The following is a 19,472-nucleotide window of genomic DNA, read 5'->3' as shown; positions in this document are numbered from 1 at the left end:
GATGAATGAGAGCTCGCATTGTCGTGGTGGAGAATGACCTTTCGTTGGCGGTTGGTTTTTTTTATTTCTGCGAAGACTTCTGGCAAAAAATTGTTGTGTAGCATTCGGAATTGATCGTTTTACGTTGCACCAAAGGTACGGTTGCGACATATCTAGTTTTTTCCGAAAAAACAGGCGATCATTTGTTTTGAAGTACTTCATCCGCGAAAAACTTTTGTTGGATTTAGCTCTTCTCGAAACACCCATACTGACGATTGGCACGAGCCTTTTTTGAGCGGTTCTTAAATTATGTGTAGCAAATCTTTTTGACGCCCAAATCTTCATGTAATATTGAATGTATGCTGGTCCCACTGATGCCCAAGGATGCCCGAATCCCAGGGTAAGTCAATCAGCGATATTTCATTATCAGTTGATGCACAGCATCAATGTTTTTCGGAACAACAACCGATTTTAGACGACCTACACGAAATTCTTCATTGAGCGAACTGCGGCCACAATAAAATTCCGCATACCATCGATAAATACCGGTCCTTGATGGTGCTTCATCGTCAAAAGTCGAATTAAGTTCATCAATGCACTATTGTTGAGTTAATCCACGTCGAAAGTTGTAAAAAATAATCGCACGAAAAATTTTTAAATAACTAAAGCAATTGAAAATAGCGACCGTATAAAAAAACTTTCCGGGTAAATATTGCTTTTAAAATGTGAAAGTCTTCAAATGAGGTGTCAGTTCCCAGATAGCAGCACCAGTGTTGCCAAATCTCAAAATATAAAAGGCAACCCAGGTATACAAGTTTGGATTTTGTCTAAAGGAAGAGACCATTGCAGGAGACTGCTGCGAGATACTGCATAGATTTAAATACTATTAAGCGTATTGTCCAGAGGTTTATTGAAATATATGTTGATGTAGTAATTTTTAATTTTCCTATTGTTTAATTATGTGCATGCCTCTCACCTTCCACTATGTTGTATTCCAACTCAACACAGGGCTCTTAGGGCAGTTAACGATACGTTATAATTTTTTTCTTATATGTATGTATTTGTATGAAATAATACATACATAAAAAAATAAAATAAAACTTTTACAACGAAATACGTTTCTAATAAAATATAATTTCAGCTAAATTATGCCGAATTCTTCGTTTTATTTTTAGACGTAGAAAACCCTTGGCATATTTTGATAATACCGATATTGACATCTCATAAATTTTACGAGTTGGTAAATTTTTGCTGCTTGCGTGTTTTAGAATGTCAGTACCTACTTTGGTATTGTACTTCCGTTTCTTGTGCTTGGAACTCGGTATCATTTGCATTAGAAACCATATTTCTCTTCCCTATAAATACGTCACAATATTATTATGTAAAATAGCAATAATATGATTACCTAGCTTCGAGCGAACTCGCTGGAAAGCTAAATATAGTAATAACAGGTGCTTCTGTGAAGTATACATGTTTTTGCTCGAGTATTATTATTCATCCACGGCCCGTATACCGAATTTCGCACGTCATTTTTACCATTTTAACTGAGTAAAATGAAGGAAAATAGATCACGAGGTGATCGCCTCACGCTTAGGTCGCTTGTCTGATAAAATAAAATTTATTATTATTTATTTATTATATTTTTTTCTTTGCATTTGCAGTAGGTATACATACGTACAAATACAAAATACACTATTACATAAACACAAAAATAAAATCCCACAAAGGCATGGCCCGAGTGTGGGTATACATCTTCGTTTAAATTTCAATTTACTGGAAGAATACGATATATATGAAAAATAAAAAAAATAAGCGCTAATATTAGAATACATTTTTTTCAATAAAAAAAAATACAGTAAAAGTAAATGCTTTTCATAAAAATAAGAAGCTATTTAAATCTGCGTTTACTGTCCATAATTTCAACAAAAATTTGAATCAAAACAAATTCAAATATTTAATTTCTTTCATATTGTTCTTACGAAATGTACACTTTTGGAGCTACGAAAAATTAATGTTTTTTCCCGAGCCTGGAAAAGGGATTTCAAGTAAACTATTCAATCATTGACTGCATAGTATGATTTTTTCGTTTTGTAATAAATAACTGACTTTATACTCTTACCAAACGTTTAAACAAAAGGAAATATTCGTTAATAAGTCTGCCTCGTGTGGTGGTTGGCGTATACGCCTACCATCCTTCCATTCTTGAGATCCTGGGTTCGATTCCTGACATGGTGGATGTGAAATGTTGATTTAAATGTTTTTTCGTACTACAATATTTAGTTGTTTCTGGACTGGCACCTGAAGCGTAAAACTGATCACCTTACCTTCACGTAGCAGATGATCGAACTACGCTGCATATGGTTTACCAATGCAGTGTCCTATGCATCACTTGGTGCGAAAAGAGGGATGGTGATGATGATTATGATGTTGAAGAAATGTTGCAGTTCATGCATCTGCAGGCCTAATGATACAATGATTTATTTATTTATAAATTTATTGCAAAAAATAATATACACACTTAATAACAGGGAATCTATATAAAACCAATTAATGTAAAATGAAAACGGAGAGTTCTCTGTTTATGATAATCTCCATCTAACATGGCACTGCCTGTTCTAAGATGGAGATTTTCTATCTTTAGAGCATAAGTAGTCCTATACTAATAAAACAAAACATAAAAAAGAAAAACTAAAACTGCTTAATTATAAATGCCTAGCTAATCAAATGTAAGTAATTAAAAATCGTTATTATACAAATATAAAGTATATATGTGCCAAGAATACATGTTACATAAACATAAATAATATAGTATAATATATTTTTTCATTCAAATTATTTATTGACAATTCTTGATGGAATTCCATTGTAATGATGTAATAACTTATATTTCCATAAAAGTTATTAATTTAAAAAATACTTGGTACACTTCCACCTGTTTATTTTGACCAATTAGCGCTTTCACCCTCTAATGGGCATCTTCAGACTGGTGACCAATTAGCGCTTTCACCCTCTAATGGGCACCAGTCTGAAGATGCCCATTAGAGGGTGAAAGCGCTAATTGGTCAAAATAAATAAGTGGAAGTGTACCAAGTATTTTTTAAATTAATAACTTATACGTATAATATATAATAAAACAAAAATAAAGCAATTAAATACATATTGTTGTTTGTGTTCACATATAATTGATGAACAATATCTTAACATAACAAATTGTGATTATTATACCAATGTTTATTGTTTGTGAACCATAATAAATAAAATAAATCAATAAATAAATTCTCTAACTACTATATTTCTTTAAACATTTCTACTATTTATAATTACATTTTGCGATTCACTGATTGAGTTATTTATAATAATTAATTTCATTCTTTCAGCGCAACGCACGCTCATTTTAATGTTGACCTAACAGGCGTTTGAACTCGAGTATTTTAGTCTAGTACCGGCATGTTTCATATTTTACAGAAATAATTCACCGATCTACCCGAAGAATACACACATTGTGCAAGTCATAGATTCTTTCATCATCCGTTCTCATAAATGAACCAGGAAAAAATATGTTCCGGCCGACTATCTCCGTAGCAATTTAATAAAAAAGATAAAATCTACCTGTACCTCTGGTAGAAGAATAATATGATGTATTGAATTGTGTTTCCATTATTTAGCCGTTGAATTTCTGTTTATTTTTAAAATAATCAAATGAAAAGTGAAAGGCCTTCCTTGAAATTGATAAATTATTAACTTTGTGACTACAAATTGATTGTAGGTCACTTTGTTGATTCGGAATATAAAAAAAGAGTTTCCCACATTCACAACACTAGATTAAAAACTAAGGGCTCCCTGTTTGTCCCCCGAATTACAAATTACTTCGGAGAGCGAACATTAAATTGCGTATTTCCAAGATTGTTCAATGATCTCCCACAAACCATCATTTACATGAAAGATCTTCAAATGAAAAAAAAAAGAACTGAAGAAATATCTTCTAGATACTTCATAGTGCCTGTTTATAAATACAATTTTAAAGTATAAATGTAATATAAACCTGTCATAAAAAAAAAAATGTGTCCCACCGAAAAGTCTTTAGACTTAGTGGGTAACAAATTCTTGTATGTATTTTTTATAATAAAATATACGCTGCTCTGCAGCACTGAAACTGAAATGGATAATAATATTGAATTTTTAACATTTATCGTCTTTTTCTCATAATATGTTACACGAAGAAAAAATATGCGTTTTATAAATATTCAGTAAACTCAGTGTGATCAATATTTTTATTTAAATATTGACTGGTGTAATCATAAGCGTATTTGACTATAAATATAATTAAGACTTAATATCACCCTCACACACATTCAAATTCGCACATACACACACATGAACGCAAACGTCGCACACACACGAGTATGTAAATTCTCTTCCACATTATGTATTTCTAAATAGTGACCGACCGAAGTTTCGGCCAGTGTAACGAGTTTCGGATGCGGTTTTAATTTCGACTTAGCCGAAACCTCTGGTCGGGATGCGTCAAATTACGTTCGGCTGTACTCAGCTGCATCTTATGGCTCGTGACTCGGCCGCGTGACCTGTGACCTGCGACCTTTAGTTCGTTTCGGCTTTCGGCCGGTAAGTGTTGTAAGTAGTCACGTTAAGACAACAATTTCAATTATGTTAAATATAACAAATGTAAAATATAAGAAATGAAAAAGATGCATATTATAATTAAATAAATTAAATATCTGCTTCTCTCGATATTTCTACGACTTTTATTTATTATTACATACATTGTTATGAAAAATATCAGCCTCGGTAAATCTATTATTATATTGCTCGCATATTCTAGTTATTGTAGATTGTTTTAAATAGTTCGTTGACGCTTTGTCAGTGTAAAACAGAAGATTTTGTCTTGTCCGTCTAGATGGCACACGGAATGGAAGTCTTTCAAGTAGATAGGGGGAATCAATTTCATTGTTTATTAATTTGCATAAAAATAACTGATCAAACTATCGATGAGTGGATCAAGCCAAATATGTAAAATGTGTGTACTGTTTATGAAATTTGGTCTATTGGTCTATATAAATTGGTTATGTTTTTTTATGATTATTTTAGTTTATATTGTTTATTATGTTAATGCTAATTAGGTTAATTACGTTTTTTTTTAAAATTATTATTATTATGTTAAATGTTTCCCTCGGCACGGGACACCCCAGTGAGAGAACATTATTCTGTATAAAAAAAAGAATAGAAACAATGTAAAAGTATAAATAAATAAATAACATTATTCTTCAATTTTGAAGAGAGCTTATTTTATGGTACTGCAAACTTTTAGCTTAGTTAGAGAAGAAAGGTTTAACCGGTAGTCGACCTCTTCAAAGAATTTTTGTTTGACCCTTTTTAGTCTATTAATACTAATATTTTAGTAAGGTGACCAAATACAGTATTCTAGCTGGGGACGAACAAATGTTTTATTAAGTTTTTCATATGTCTGCATGTTTAAATGATTTCCTTACCCGCATTAAAGTCCGACTATTTTGTATGTTTTTTTTCATATTTATTACGTACTATAATATGCTAGCGGGCTTTTACTAGTTTTCTGTATCTGGAAATAATCAGAGCGCATTTTTCACACCTGTTAGTGTGCGATCCCCTAAACACCGCGTAAGTTACCGCTCGCCCGCGGTCGCTCGGTCGTGAATCGATACCTTTCTCAGTGTTGTTCAGCTTCCATACTGCCCTGCCTTAATGCCTCCCATACTAGAGTACCATCCTGCAGGCCAGGTGTGACAAACCGCCTTCAAGAACCTTTCTCAATTTGTTTACCATTTGTGTACCCCGCAGAACCGGTAAATCCGTTGTCATGATACATATTTCGGCTACGCAAACCACTAGTTTATCGACATTTATATATTCTAATTTATTGCACAGTTTCGGTATTAGGTACAATGAAATGCTAAACATTGTTATGATGTAAAAGCTTATATTTACATATAAGTTATTAATTTAAAAATACTTGGTACACTTCCACTCATTCTTTTATTTTTTCAATTTATTTTTTTTAACACCTTGTAGGCTTTTACATGTTTTACATATATTTATAAATAAAGAACAGACATATTTTACACAAAAGTACCAAAACATTGGAAATGAAGTAATATGAAAAAGAAAATAAAAATATATAAAACTAATCTTACATATAGTACATACATACATATATTCCAGTAGAGAGAACAGAAGTTCATTTTTTCCCATCGGTTATACTAAAAGAATCTTAAATTAGAAGAATGTAGAAAAATAATAATTAAGAATACAGATATAAGTTAATAAAAGGTATACAATATAAAACAACATAGTATTATTTAAGAATTTAAATTTGGAGATAATAAATTGATACACTGCCTTTGAAAATTAAAAAAGTGTTGTATTAAATATATCTATATCATTTGCGTATTCGTTTGCAAACACATAAATTCTCCTCATAGGCGAGTGTGCACTGTAGTTAGTTGTACATACATTTATATGGAAGAGTTTATTATTTGACCAATTAGCGATTTCATCCTCTAATGGGCATCTTCAGACTGTGGTGAATATTATACATTGTAAGGATAATTTATAAAAAAACTAAATATTATCTTAAGTGTAGGTTCATTTCCGGTTCGATTCCTGACATGGATGACATGAAATATTTATTTATAAAGGTGTTTTTACAGCTAGAATTGGCACCTGCACCGTAAAACTGATCATCTTACCTTCATGTAACATAAATGATCAATTTATGCTGCGATTGGTGTAGCGATGCAATGCCCTATGCACCATGGGTGCGGAAAGGGAATGATGATAGTAATGCCACAACGTAGCTCGAAAGCATACCATTATTGAGCGATTGCTACCTAGTGGCATGTGTGTCGAAAGTATTGCTAGTATCGAGCATGCTGACAAATCGACTGTCGGTTGACCTGACGCGGGGGTGAAAAGGGGAATGCTCATAAGCAAGTTTGAACCCGTTTGCTAATTAGCATGCTAGTATCGATCAGTCGTTCGTGGTAGGTACTTCATGTAACAAGGGGATGCGTGCGTCACGGTACACATATCCACGCACTAAAGTGACATAGCTTCATTATGACGTCATAGTTGAAGATAAATTCTCCCGAGCGATTACGAAGATACACTACCGACCCCCCACCTTCAAGTTTTGATGTAAGTACATCGGTTTTACCGACGGGTTTAGTACCCCTCAATACGCATATCTTCGTTTTAAAAGTGAGAAAAAAAATATTCCACCGAGCAATATTTCCTTTGATTACGATTTTATAAAAAAAATATCGTTCTGAGGCTGGCACTTTTTTTCTTAAACGCCCATTAAAAACACTGAAACTGGGTAATTGTTAAAAGTCATAAAAATGTACAAAAAAATACAAAGGTTCATATGAATAAACCTATTATAAGAGAGTTATGGAAGATTTTGCTTGCCGTGAATGGACCAAAAAACAGAATTGATCGAGAATAAGCAGAAGAGGATCTCTGACGTCACGTTTTTTTTAGAAATACGAAACTATAAAAAATCGTAGCGCTGATAATACGGTATTATAAGTACAAGATTTTTTTTTTGCCTAGTTTAATTGTCTATTAACAAATAAAAATATATAAAAAACCACCGAACTCCCTTATTGGGATATATTGGAGTTTATAATTGCTTCGAAGTAGCCACTTTTTGCCACAGAAGCCTGTTTAAAATATATAAATGAGAACCATTTATATTTTAATTAAGTAAAGAACGCGGACTAATTTTTCGGGGTCATTCATTGGTTGGATTTGATCATATGATGTCGAGATGACAAGTCGGTAGAGCATACCGAAGTAAATAGGGATAGTACAGAAGTTAAGTATACTGTCTCGGTATGTACCGATGAAGATAGCCTTTATAATCGCGGCTCAGGGCTGGTATTCTGAATGGAATTACGCGCAAAGAGAACACTCTGTTAGCGTGTATTTAGTACGTAAATACGCGTTAAAACGCATTTCCTTCGTGCGCTTTTGCTTTCAGAATTCAATTCCATTCCATGTATTCTGTATTAATCTTTATCAGCGTCTTTTGGAGGACAACGCGCCATGAAAACAAAATAAACGAAGAATTTTCCACTATTCTTATTATAAGATGCAAGCACTCCGTTTTGGCACTCAGCCCATTTATTCCGCACCCCGCGTACACCGTACACGCTTATTAAGTATCCAACTCGTAGGCTCGGCTCCCTGTACCCGCCATCGCCACAACCCACCCTACCCGACCGCGGAATACGGCGAACTGTAGGTACATCTGGCTCCATATTCCTCTCGGGCAACGAAAATGAAACGTTGTTTTTCCTCTGTTTTCTTTACCATTGTGCCCGTGACTTAGACATTTCACTGTTTTTTTATGCGGTATCTTTCTCGAGTAACTTTTGTGTAAAAATAAAACCGGAGAATAGTGCTTTAAAAATTGTAGTCCGTAAATGGACAATTAAAAGGACTCGAAACGAAGCTGAGGAATTCGTATGTCTCATATATCATAGTATAATTTATATTTATTGAAAAGCTTTTGTCTTTTTTTCTCTTTTCTTTTTATCTTTATATATCATACTTAAATAAATATTTAAATGTACAAACATTAGAAAATAGAAGAAAACTGAATGATTTGTTATTTTTATTTAAAATATTAAATTCAATATTTGATTGTTCCGAACTGTCACAACTAATTAACTTGCGAGTTCCGGGCCGGGTTACCCGATTTAATAAACTATTATATCTAAATGTATCTACAACAAACTATAGTGCACACTCGCCAATAAGGAGAATTCATAAATTTGCTAATGAATACGCAAATGACGTAGATATATTAAATATAACACTTTTGAATTTTAAAAGGCAGTGGATCAATTCTTCAAATTGTAAAACCTAAATAATACTATGTTGATTTCAATTGTTTACCGTTTATTGACTTATATCTGTATTCTAAATTAGTATTTTTCTAACTTCTTCTAATTTTAAGATTATTTTAATACAGGTAACCTATACGAAAAAAAGTACTCCAGTTCTCCACTGCAACATATGTATGTATTATTATGTATCCCCGTATATTTTCTACTAATATGCAATGATTATTATTATTTTATTATTTTTCTTACTTTTCTCATTCATTTTTATTTTTTGCTTTTTTTTGTGTAAAATACATTTCTGTCTTTATATTTAAAGATGCACTTCTGTTATTTTCACTTTTATAGTAATATGTAAAGATGATATTTTTGATATTTTTCTTTTGAAAATTATTTATATATTTTTTGCTACTTCTGTGCAAAATACGCGTCTGTCTTTATTTGTATATATGTATGTAAAACATGTAAAAGCCTAAAAGTCTTTTAAATAAATAAATTAAAAAAAAAAAAAATATATATATAATTCTTCTGTACATGAGTATGTCACTGAACTAAACGGCTAGACCGATTTTGATGAAATTTTTTGTGTGTCTTTGCGTGGGTCCTTGGATGGTTAAGATTCACAATTGGACCCGGTAGGGGAAACGGAAAAGATTGAATTGTCAAACTCAATGTCAAATGTCACTTACTATATAGTTAATCCATAATGCGAGTATCTACAAAAAGGTTTGCTGAACCTGCAAATAGCGTCTGTCGGGTCCGCTAGTACATATACAGTTTTATATATTTTCTTATTTCTTTTTTAAATGTTATTATGTATTAACCTATAATTGTAATTGATGTGAAAGTACTCTTATGTTTAAAAAAAATAATACACTAACACCCAGGAACTTGCGTATGGGCCAGTGGAGTGGCTACATTCACAAATATAAATAAAATCTAAATGTGTTACGTAAGCTTTGTAAATATTTGTATTTGTTTTGTTTGATAGTTTTAAAAATCTTTTATAATAAAAGTTAATGTTAACGTGCAAACAAACTTTTTGTCGTCCCGCATAATCATTTAAAATAAAATAAAACTCGTTGATATTATACTATACATTATGTTGTCGGGTTTCTGGCACAAGATGGTAACTACAAATTCTCAAAAAATGCGATTGATTCATAACTGGCATCAAATATTTTTTGTTAAAACTTTTATGAAAACATAAACGAATGTTTTATAAAATTCTGCTTGTGATTTTATTTAAATTGTTGATTTGGGATGAGCTTTTAAATTTAAAAGTGCAATATGTTACAATTAATGAAATGTGACTTACCAACTTGTGCCAGAAACCTGACGGTATGTAGAAAAATTCCAATTTCTTTTTTTGCCAAATGTAAATGCATATTGTCGACCCAGACTTACTTTGGTTCAGGGAGATTAAAAGAACTTTTTATTTTATTAGCGGATTGAAGCGAAGCTTTTTGGATATTTAAAAAAAAAATGCGATGAGAATGTTGATCGATGCAGTAATAGAGAAAGATCAAGAAAAACACGGCATCACCAAATCCAACAAATATTTCAAGATGGACATGTCAAAAGTCAAAATAATCGGCGCGCATGCATGAGAAGACGCATGAATGTAGTGGAAGCGAGATTTGTATGCAAAGATGGAGTGATATGGCGTTCTATCGTCTTTGCGCCGTTTCCCCGATAGGGTAGGAAACGGCGTGATGGTTTGTTGTTGTTGTTGTGTTTACATATACAAGCTTTTGATGAACAATATGTAAACTCAATTAGTTGTAAATTTATTTCAACAGAGAGGGAAAACATTTTTGAGAAGGGAATATTGAAGTCTAGGTATTTACAGGGCTTATGACCTGTCATTGGCTGTTTAAAATTAAATATGAATAACTCCATAGGGAGGAAATCCAGCCAGTCTGCAAGCATTTGGACATACTCAAACATTTTTCAATTAATTGTAATCATTCACAAAAAAAGTCTTGTGTAATTTATATTATTTGTGAACTGTAATAAATAAAAATAAAAATATATTACCGAAATAATTAATTGAAATCGACTCTCATTTCTTAGCTATTAATATTGAATTGAATTCTTGGGTGGTATAGTTTCCAGTCCGAAAACGAAAAACCTGCGAAAAGCAATCATCGATGCCCCTGGCGGAAGCCTCGCGGGTTGGAATCATTTCTTATCGCCTTGCACGGAAGGGTTGTATTTTTCCGTGTGCAAATCCCCTCGCGGCCCGCGGGGCGGGCGGGCGGCGCGGCGGGGCGCGGGCGGCGGCGGCGGCGGCGAGCGGCGCCCGCCGCGGCAGCGCCAGTGACTGCCGCTCCCGCGAATGGCGCGCGGCTCCAGCACGACCTGCGCCGACAATCGCAAATAGTCGCGAAGCCGGTGAGACAGTAATCGTAATCGGGGTTCTAAATTGTTTCGCGATTTTTGACGATTTCCCGCGTGGCCGCGCCGCCCGCCCGCGTGCGCCGCCCCCGTGTGACGTGTGCGCGCAACGCGCAACTGACATGGCGGGAAACGCCGTTGCCATGGCTTTGTCACACGTTGATCGTTCACATTTAAAAACTAACCTCGAATACAAATTGAAACCTTTTTTATCCGTTGTCATTAAATACTTATATGTTCAAATATTTTCCATTAAAAATAAATATTTTCGTGTACCGTCCGTATTTTATGAAACGATTTGTTGATATTGTTTTTTAGGTTATCTTACTGTTATGCATACAAACTGCAGTGCTGTAATATGTACCTACATCGTTTATCGATTTTCGTTTTACAATTCTTATTTTTTATTTCTTTGTGGATTAAGCAAACAAATTTTTTTTTTTGTAAACATGTGATACATAATTTATGTAATATTTCCCGAGGAAGAATTTTTGGAAAAAAATAATTAAGGCACTAGCATATGAAAATATTAATTTAGAGATGCATTTACACATGCACTTTTACCGATTATGTACCCACAGAAGCAGAATAAAAAAAAAAACATTATAAGTCAACAACTTAAGCGAAAAAACAATTTTCATTTATTTAACGATGAAAATGAATAAATACTATCTAAATTGAAAACAAACATGATAACATATTTTTAAATCAACTCAAGCAGTATTTAATAGATTAATATTTAAAAAAAAATGTTTAGTTTTTTATATGCTTTAAGTAAATTAAACATAATAAAGTAACGCATAAAAAAAAAGTAATTAAAATTTAATCTGTTAATTAATCATTTTCCACAAAGTCAGTCCTTCAAACATTAAAAATATACTAATATTGTTTATTAAAGGTTTCACGTCTTAAAATTCACACGTCTCTTTCTTATGTTAAAAAATTGTAACTTTTATACTAATTTTATAAGTTTAAAAGGCGGTAAAAAAAAAACTTTAAATGTTATCTAAGATTGTTTATGTAAAAGATAAATTAAAATCTAATAAAAACATTCCAAAGCTTTTTGCTCTGTAATCTGTTGGTAATATACAGTGTACACCCGGCAACAAAGAAATAACTGCCATCAATCACGCGAAAATCATTAATTTGAAATTTATATTATATCGTGTTTTACAGTTCTGTTCGTATTCGCTTTAAATCTTCTCTATAGATGTATTGTAAGCGATTTAATTCTCTTTTTAGGGTTTTGTGGTTACTCAAAAGTTCTCGCATGATTGACTATTATTAATGGACAATATTTTGAGTTGGTCCAAATCGTCATGATTATATATTAATTATGTATTTTTATTACTTTTTATTTACATATTTACTTTATGATTATTTTTTTTTGTTATTAATTTTTTCAGCTTTTTTCCATTGTTGTATTTTTAATTTGTTTTTGGCCAGACTAAGAAATTGCTAGTGGCAATAAGTCCGCCATTTAACCTTGTATACCTTTGTTTTATTCAAGAATAAACATTTTTTTTGTATTTATCACATTGTACATATACGATGGTTAGTAAAGATTTTTTATTTTATTATTGTACTAAACTAAGAGTGTTTAGTATGTCCGACTTAAATTACCCATCGCTATAATATTTTATAATGATCATATTTTAGCAGAATACATTAATTCAATTAACAATGTATTCCTTATTGGGAAAAGCCCTGCCGAGGAATACACTTTACAATTTTAGTTTAGTTTGATTGTTTTTATATACATAGAATAGACTTTTTACACATTATCACCATTCTGCTTATATTTAAACATCTTTATTCCTTCAATTTTTCCATCTGTTACAATGAATATTTTATTTTACAAGAACACCAACTACTGTTGGGTTACTTAAGTTCTATATCTTTTTTAATCACATGTAAATTAAATATTTAAAAAATAAAAATGTAATTTTAAAACAATTTCTCATTTGGGTCTTATGATTACCACGTTAATTGTTTTTATATTATTTTTGCACGGTTTTAATGACAGTAAAAAATAAACATCAATAAGGGTATTTTTCAGACGATATATTTTGTATTTATAGAATATAATACGTTCCCTTTTTTTCCAAGTTGCATACTTTACCTTTTGGCCTTGTGTATTATTTTATCGCAAATTGAAACATACCGTTATAGCAAAAACACCCTATTATTTTATACTGTTCTGAATAAATTGAACGAAAATGTCGAATAGTTTCCTTTTTCCATTTCCAGCGCTTAGACTCGAAGTTTACAAATAAATTACATCACAAAAGGCCCAATAGTTTGGACGTCCATTATTTATTCCCCGCCATTGTTTTATTATCCAGAATATTCATTCTAGTAAGGTAAAACATCCTCGAACCGACATATTTTTTAGAATTTAAAAGATTTATTTCCGCAAATCTAAATCAAATTAAATTCAAATACATATTACTTAAACATGAACTAAACTAAAGCATTTTATAATATGAATGTTTTTTGTAGATATTTTTTGATAAAACTTAAAAGTTAATGATTTTGATAAAATTATTCGTGAAATTCGTTTTAGTTTCACTTTATTTCGTTTGACTGACGAGCGCTTTCAGGACTGGTCCTTGATTTGTTCCGCGGCACCAGAATAAAAATGCCCTAAAAGAGAAAATGCGCGTTATTAATATGAATAAATAAAATCGAAGTATTGGTAACAACAATTTTAAAAAATATTTTATCGTCATATATGTGCAATAGGGAATATCATGTTTATTTCCATTTTTAAAATAATAAGGGTCTATGAAATACTATCAAGTTAAAGAAAAAAAATTTGCCCTTATCAGCAGCATAAAAAATATTTTTTAATTCTTGAGAAAACGGCTATTGCCCCTGATACGTCACGATTCATGTTAATTTTGAATTTTGTTTCTAACTGCTTAATTTTTTATAGAACATCCGTCACGAATCTTGAGGTCACAATTATCAATGCCAAACGCGTTTTTCTTGTGACATTTTAAAAAATAATTTCTCTTTTAAAGTTTTGTATAAAAACATTTCTCCACAATATCCATATTGATTTTGAAAATCAATTAATTATTCTAAATCCATTTCATATATTTTTATCGGTATTCGTAGTAAGTGATATATCCCTATTGTACATAGTAGGTAATAATTTTATTTATAACAATAATCCAATTGATTTTTACGAAGAATTTTGTCAAAACGCGGCTCTAAATTTGATAAACACACGCCTAATTCCTCACTTACCATCTGTAAACGCTCTTGTTTTTGTCAATTTCATTTCCACGAGGGTTTAAAACAAAATTTGCAAAGATACGACGGTCCAAAAGGCAGGAGATATTTATTGCTGTTGTAGCCAATCGAGGATATTGACTCCAAAATGCTGACAACTCTAGCTCAGAAAATGAGGCTTTGGGTCGTTTTTTAGACCTTTTAAAATATTCTCCTCTGTTAATGTCAGGTGTGAACCTTCGAATCTTGGCAATGAATGACATCGACTACGTAGTCATTGACTCTAGATTGAAGCCTGTGACAGTTGATACGCGGGTATACAGAGGAGCCGAAATGGAAAACAAAGCCAAGATCACTTCTTTGTTGTATCAAGAGTAATCTTGTTTCAAGGATGGCGGTGCATTAAAAATTAATATTAACGCGTGCATTAAAAATTAACATAGATGACAAAATTAATTATAGGAATTATATTACGTGTCTATTTGTTAGGAACGTATGTAGTTCTCTTTTAGTTTTGTGGGCCTAACTTCACATAATATTGTGGTAAATCGTATGCATTTCGGTATATCTACTGTTTGTCTTAAATATTTTATATGTGAACGAAGTTAGACAGGTACATATTAACTGGTTGTTGAACAGTATTTTTGGCGATATTTTAATGTTCGGATTGATTGGCAAAGCCATTTCGTTTCATGACGTATGTATATCAATTTACAGAATTCCCCGATAGTTTGAATTTATATTGAATCACACTTAGCTCAGTAAAAATCCGCTTCCTGGCTTTAATTTGATTTTTTAGAAAAAAACCAAGTACTTCATTATTAATAAAAAGGTAAATATTTTTTTGAACACCTTTAATCTCTTTGAATTTACGTTATTACTTTGTAATTATATTTTCTCTACACAAATCCCAGAGGATTACCGAAACACTTGAAAACGCCTGGGTAAAAAAAATTCAAAACAATTAAGTAGAAAAGTTTCTGGTAAAACATTTTTGTGAAATTAAAACGGTTATAAATCACTTTTTAAATAAGCAACCGAGAGTTTGCTATTTTATACATTAAATATTATTAACAAATTACAACAGAGATTGAGAACATTTCAGAGAAGGGAATATGGAAGTCTTGGAATTTACAGGGCTTATGACCTGGTGTAAGTGGCCACTTTACACACCGTGTAACCTTCACCATTTTGCCTATGTTTGAACATCCATCCAACGACAAGTTATAAGCCCTGTAAATGCCTAGACTTCTATATTCCCCTCTCTAAAATGTTCTCAATCTCTGTTGTAATTTGTTTAACTTAATGACTCCCTAGGGGGTGAAATCCAGTCTTGCCTGCAAACATTTGGACAAACTCAAAATATTGTAATGAAATATTATGACTATAATGTATTACAGTATTCTTGTTTGTCATCATAACTGTTGATACGGAAATTTGCGTTTCGCTAGACTAACTTCATTAATATATCCAATTGCCTTTGATGACTATAATTGCTTGCCAAGAGAACAAACGTTCTTGGTTAAGTTATTGGAAATTACAGTTAATTTAACTAGGCATGTTCCTATTTCCCATCACAATAAACAACTAAAATGCCTTTCTAATTTACTAGTCTACGCGGTCTGCTTAAACTAAAGTGTACAAAATCGGATAAGTGTTTAGTCTAAGGTTTATCACGAAACGGTTTTAGTTTTTATTTAAGTAATTGTTGTAAAAATTATCCGAATTAAATAATTTTACTGATAATTCATGGATATATCCATAATTAAAATAATACTTAGTCCAGATACAGATATCTACTGAAGAAATATTCCACAAATCACAACTTATGACACCAAAGCAATTATGCGCTAAAACAATACTCGCTTACAGGTTCAAAAACTATGCTAACTCAAATGAAAGACATAACCCCAAAAATACAACACATACAAATAATACAATCACTAGATCCTCAACACAAAGACCGCTTAAACAAATTCAAACTAATACCACTTTCGAACAAAGGGATTTTGAGTATTATGCAATTAAAATCCATAACCTACTTCCACTGTCTATTAAAACAATTAGAAATGAGAATATGTTCAAAACGGCTATAAAAAAAGATAGTGGAGCTGGATAGAAGTCAAATGGATTGTCTCATTCGCCCAAACCAATACTGAATAAACTGCTCCACAAATGTATAGCTTATGTTTTGTTTTTATTTTTTTATTGTACGTTTTATAAAATAAATAATAGGGGTGTACAAAAATTAAATATAAACTTACGTACGTAGTGTTTAAAACTGTCTTAATATTTTGTTAATTATCTATGTATGTTGAGTCTTCTTTGTTTATTCTCATATGTTAAAAATATTCCAAAAGAGTATATCGTTGAGTGTCCCCGGCACGGGTAACCCCAGTTAGGTCACATTATTGTTATTATTAATCTTTGTTCATAATGGATAAAATTGAATAAATAAAATAAAATATATAATTTCCTTCTTCAATGTCATTTTATTATTCATGTGCCATTACTCTAATTAAACGGGATTTTCTCTTTTCGTATTTTTATTATTTATGTTAATTTTAATAGTCCGTGACGCGAATGGAAAATATTTTTTCTTCCTTCGGACGAACAAAAAGCCCGTCGGCTTATTTACGGAATGCAACAGTTCATTTTTATTGTTCTCGCGTAGCGAAACTGGCAATTTCAGCGGGAAATTTACATTTAATCTCTTTCATAACATTCATTCCAGGTAAAGAAAGGCCGGATTAAAAACATCTAGATACCTCAAAAAGTGAAATAACTTTAATCAATAATTTTATCGTGCCTTTTTGATGTTCTCTTTTAAACTTCAATTTGATATTCTACTCATATTTTCTATACGAACGCACGATTTAAAGGGAATAAAGGATGGAACTCTCTGCAACAGACAGTGCTAAGAACGTGCCTTCGCATCTAAAAGACAATATTATAGACACCTACGGTATTCATGTCTTTACCGAAGACAGCGCTATTTAAAAGTATAACACAATAATAAAATTAAAGTGCTCTTGTTTAAACACAGATTGTGAAAGTGATTTTTAAAAGACTTAAAATAATTACCTTAATCGCGTTGAGTTTTTTTTGCGACTCCCTTCGATATCCGGAATATTTCGTTCTGCCTCGCGGTTGCGATGCCTCGGTCTCCGGTCCTCAGTTGGCGGTCATAATGCTCCCGTTGCGTTCGGGCGGCAGCAGCTCAGCTAGGGTAGCGCGGGCGGGGGCGATGAACATCTTCGGGTGGAAGTGCGCCGGGGGCGGGGGCGCGGGCGATTCGGCCGAGAAGGGGGCCCCGCCGGAGCCCGGCCCGGGCCGCTAGCGCTCCGCGGCGCGCCCCGCGCCACCAATGATGGGCTACATTATGGGCTGCGCCTGCTTCAAAGGTAAGGGTATGCAGTAGAGTGGGCCGATGATGTATGACGTTTTTTATTTTTTTATACATCAAAGTGAAAGGTGAAAAAAATTGCATTTTGGATCACATTGAATGCAAAAAATATTAAAAAAATATTCTATACTACTTTTGGCCTTCAACCGAGGTTTGAAGTTTATAACTGTCAGAACATTTTTTTAATTATCAGTATTGATAAAATATTTTTTTTGTTAGATGTAACTTAATCGCATTACAAATTCGAATACGTTTAAAAACTACCGAAATGCAAAAAGTTTACACTCCGCGGAACTGATTCCGTCGAGCGCCTGGCTAATAATATTGACGAAAACAATGACTTATTAAAACAATGCTAACCATTACAAAACAAAGTGCAACTCACGCCCTTAGTTGCTTATTTAATACGGTTTAATGCAAATTTAATTTAATTTAATTGGACTGATTTCCTTACTTAAATACGATATGTCAGCCGGTTTAACTCAAAAAATTTACTTTTTCGAAAACTTCAAGCTCTGATTGAGGGTCAAAAGTAGTATCAAATATTTTTTTTGATATTTTTTGCATTCCAAGTAATTCAAAAGGCAACTTTTTAGACCCCTCTCATTTCGAAATTCGGAAAAAAAAAGTTATCGGCCCACACTAGTATGCAGTAAGTTGTATAGTATTTACATATTTCGATCCTGAAAAATTTCTTTAGTTCTATGTATGAAATGCGTTGTGATTACTATGAATTTAATCTTTTATTTTGGTATACGTTTATCGTTATCGTAACGTCTCTCGTACTAACCGATTTTTATGTGGAAATTGATTGTCACTTTCTATCCATCGATAAAACTGTTTTTAGCGGTGATTGTTAACGTCATCTTCGGCCGCGCAGTCAATATATAATATGTAGGTTTTTGTATTTTGAGAACGCAATTAAACTGCGCTATGCAGGTGATAATTTATAATAAGTAATTACACGGTCGGCCGTGTCGGCCACGTGGTGTAATAGTCAGCGCGTTTGCCTACCATGCAAGAGGTCTCGGGTTCGATTCCCGACATGGTTGACATGAAACATTTATTCAATAGGGTGTTTTCACACTAGAATATTTCATAGTCCCTTGACTGGTACCTGAAGCGTATGACTGATCATCTTACCTTCATATTACAAAAAAAATATCAAGATACGCTGTGATTGGTCTACCAATGCAGTGCCTTAGCACCATTAGGCGCGGAAAGGGAATGATGATGATGATAGTAATAAGTAACAATATGTACATAAAACTTAAGTAATATAGCAAGTTATGTATATAATGCAATGAAATTAAAACAACAAAATAAAAGTAAACATTTATGTTATCTGAGATTAAACATTAAGACAAAATGTCGCCTTCCACGTACCTCCTAAAGTAGTTTTTTTTCATTCATATTAACAGCGACATTTTTTTATAATCTATAGGACTCTGGTAGTTTGTTGTACTCACTACAAGTAAAGTACAACAGAGACCTAATAATTAGCTAAACACACAGTGAAAGGGGCAGTGAAAGTAATAGAGTTT

At 32.5% G+C, this 19,472-nt stretch overlaps 1 protein-coding gene across 1 annotated transcript in view; it reads left to right on the top strand.

Annotated features, from left to right (window-relative positions):
- The window catches only part of LOC148282255 (uncharacterized), a 160,442-nt gene extending 145,542 nt beyond the window's left edge, over positions 1 to 14,900 (top strand). Inside the window, exon 5 of the mRNA XM_088225371.1 lies at positions 14,752 to 14,900. Within this exon, the coding sequence (XP_088081497.1) occupies positions 14,752 to 14,900 (149 nt within the window). The remainder of the gene's footprint in view (positions 1 to 14,751) is intronic.
- Positions 14,901 to 19,472: the final 4,572 nt, after the last annotated feature.

This window comes from Micrasema longulum, unplaced genomic scaffold (assembly GCF_059751315.1).
Source record: "Micrasema longulum isolate JH-2025_06_02 unplaced genomic scaffold, ASM5975131v1 h1tg000350l, whole genome shotgun sequence".
Classification (NCBI taxonomy): Eukaryota; Metazoa; Arthropoda; class Insecta; order Trichoptera; family Brachycentridae; genus Micrasema; species Micrasema longulum.
Note: the sequence above shows the minus strand (reverse complement) of the source record. Positions and strands in the feature narration are given on the sequence as shown.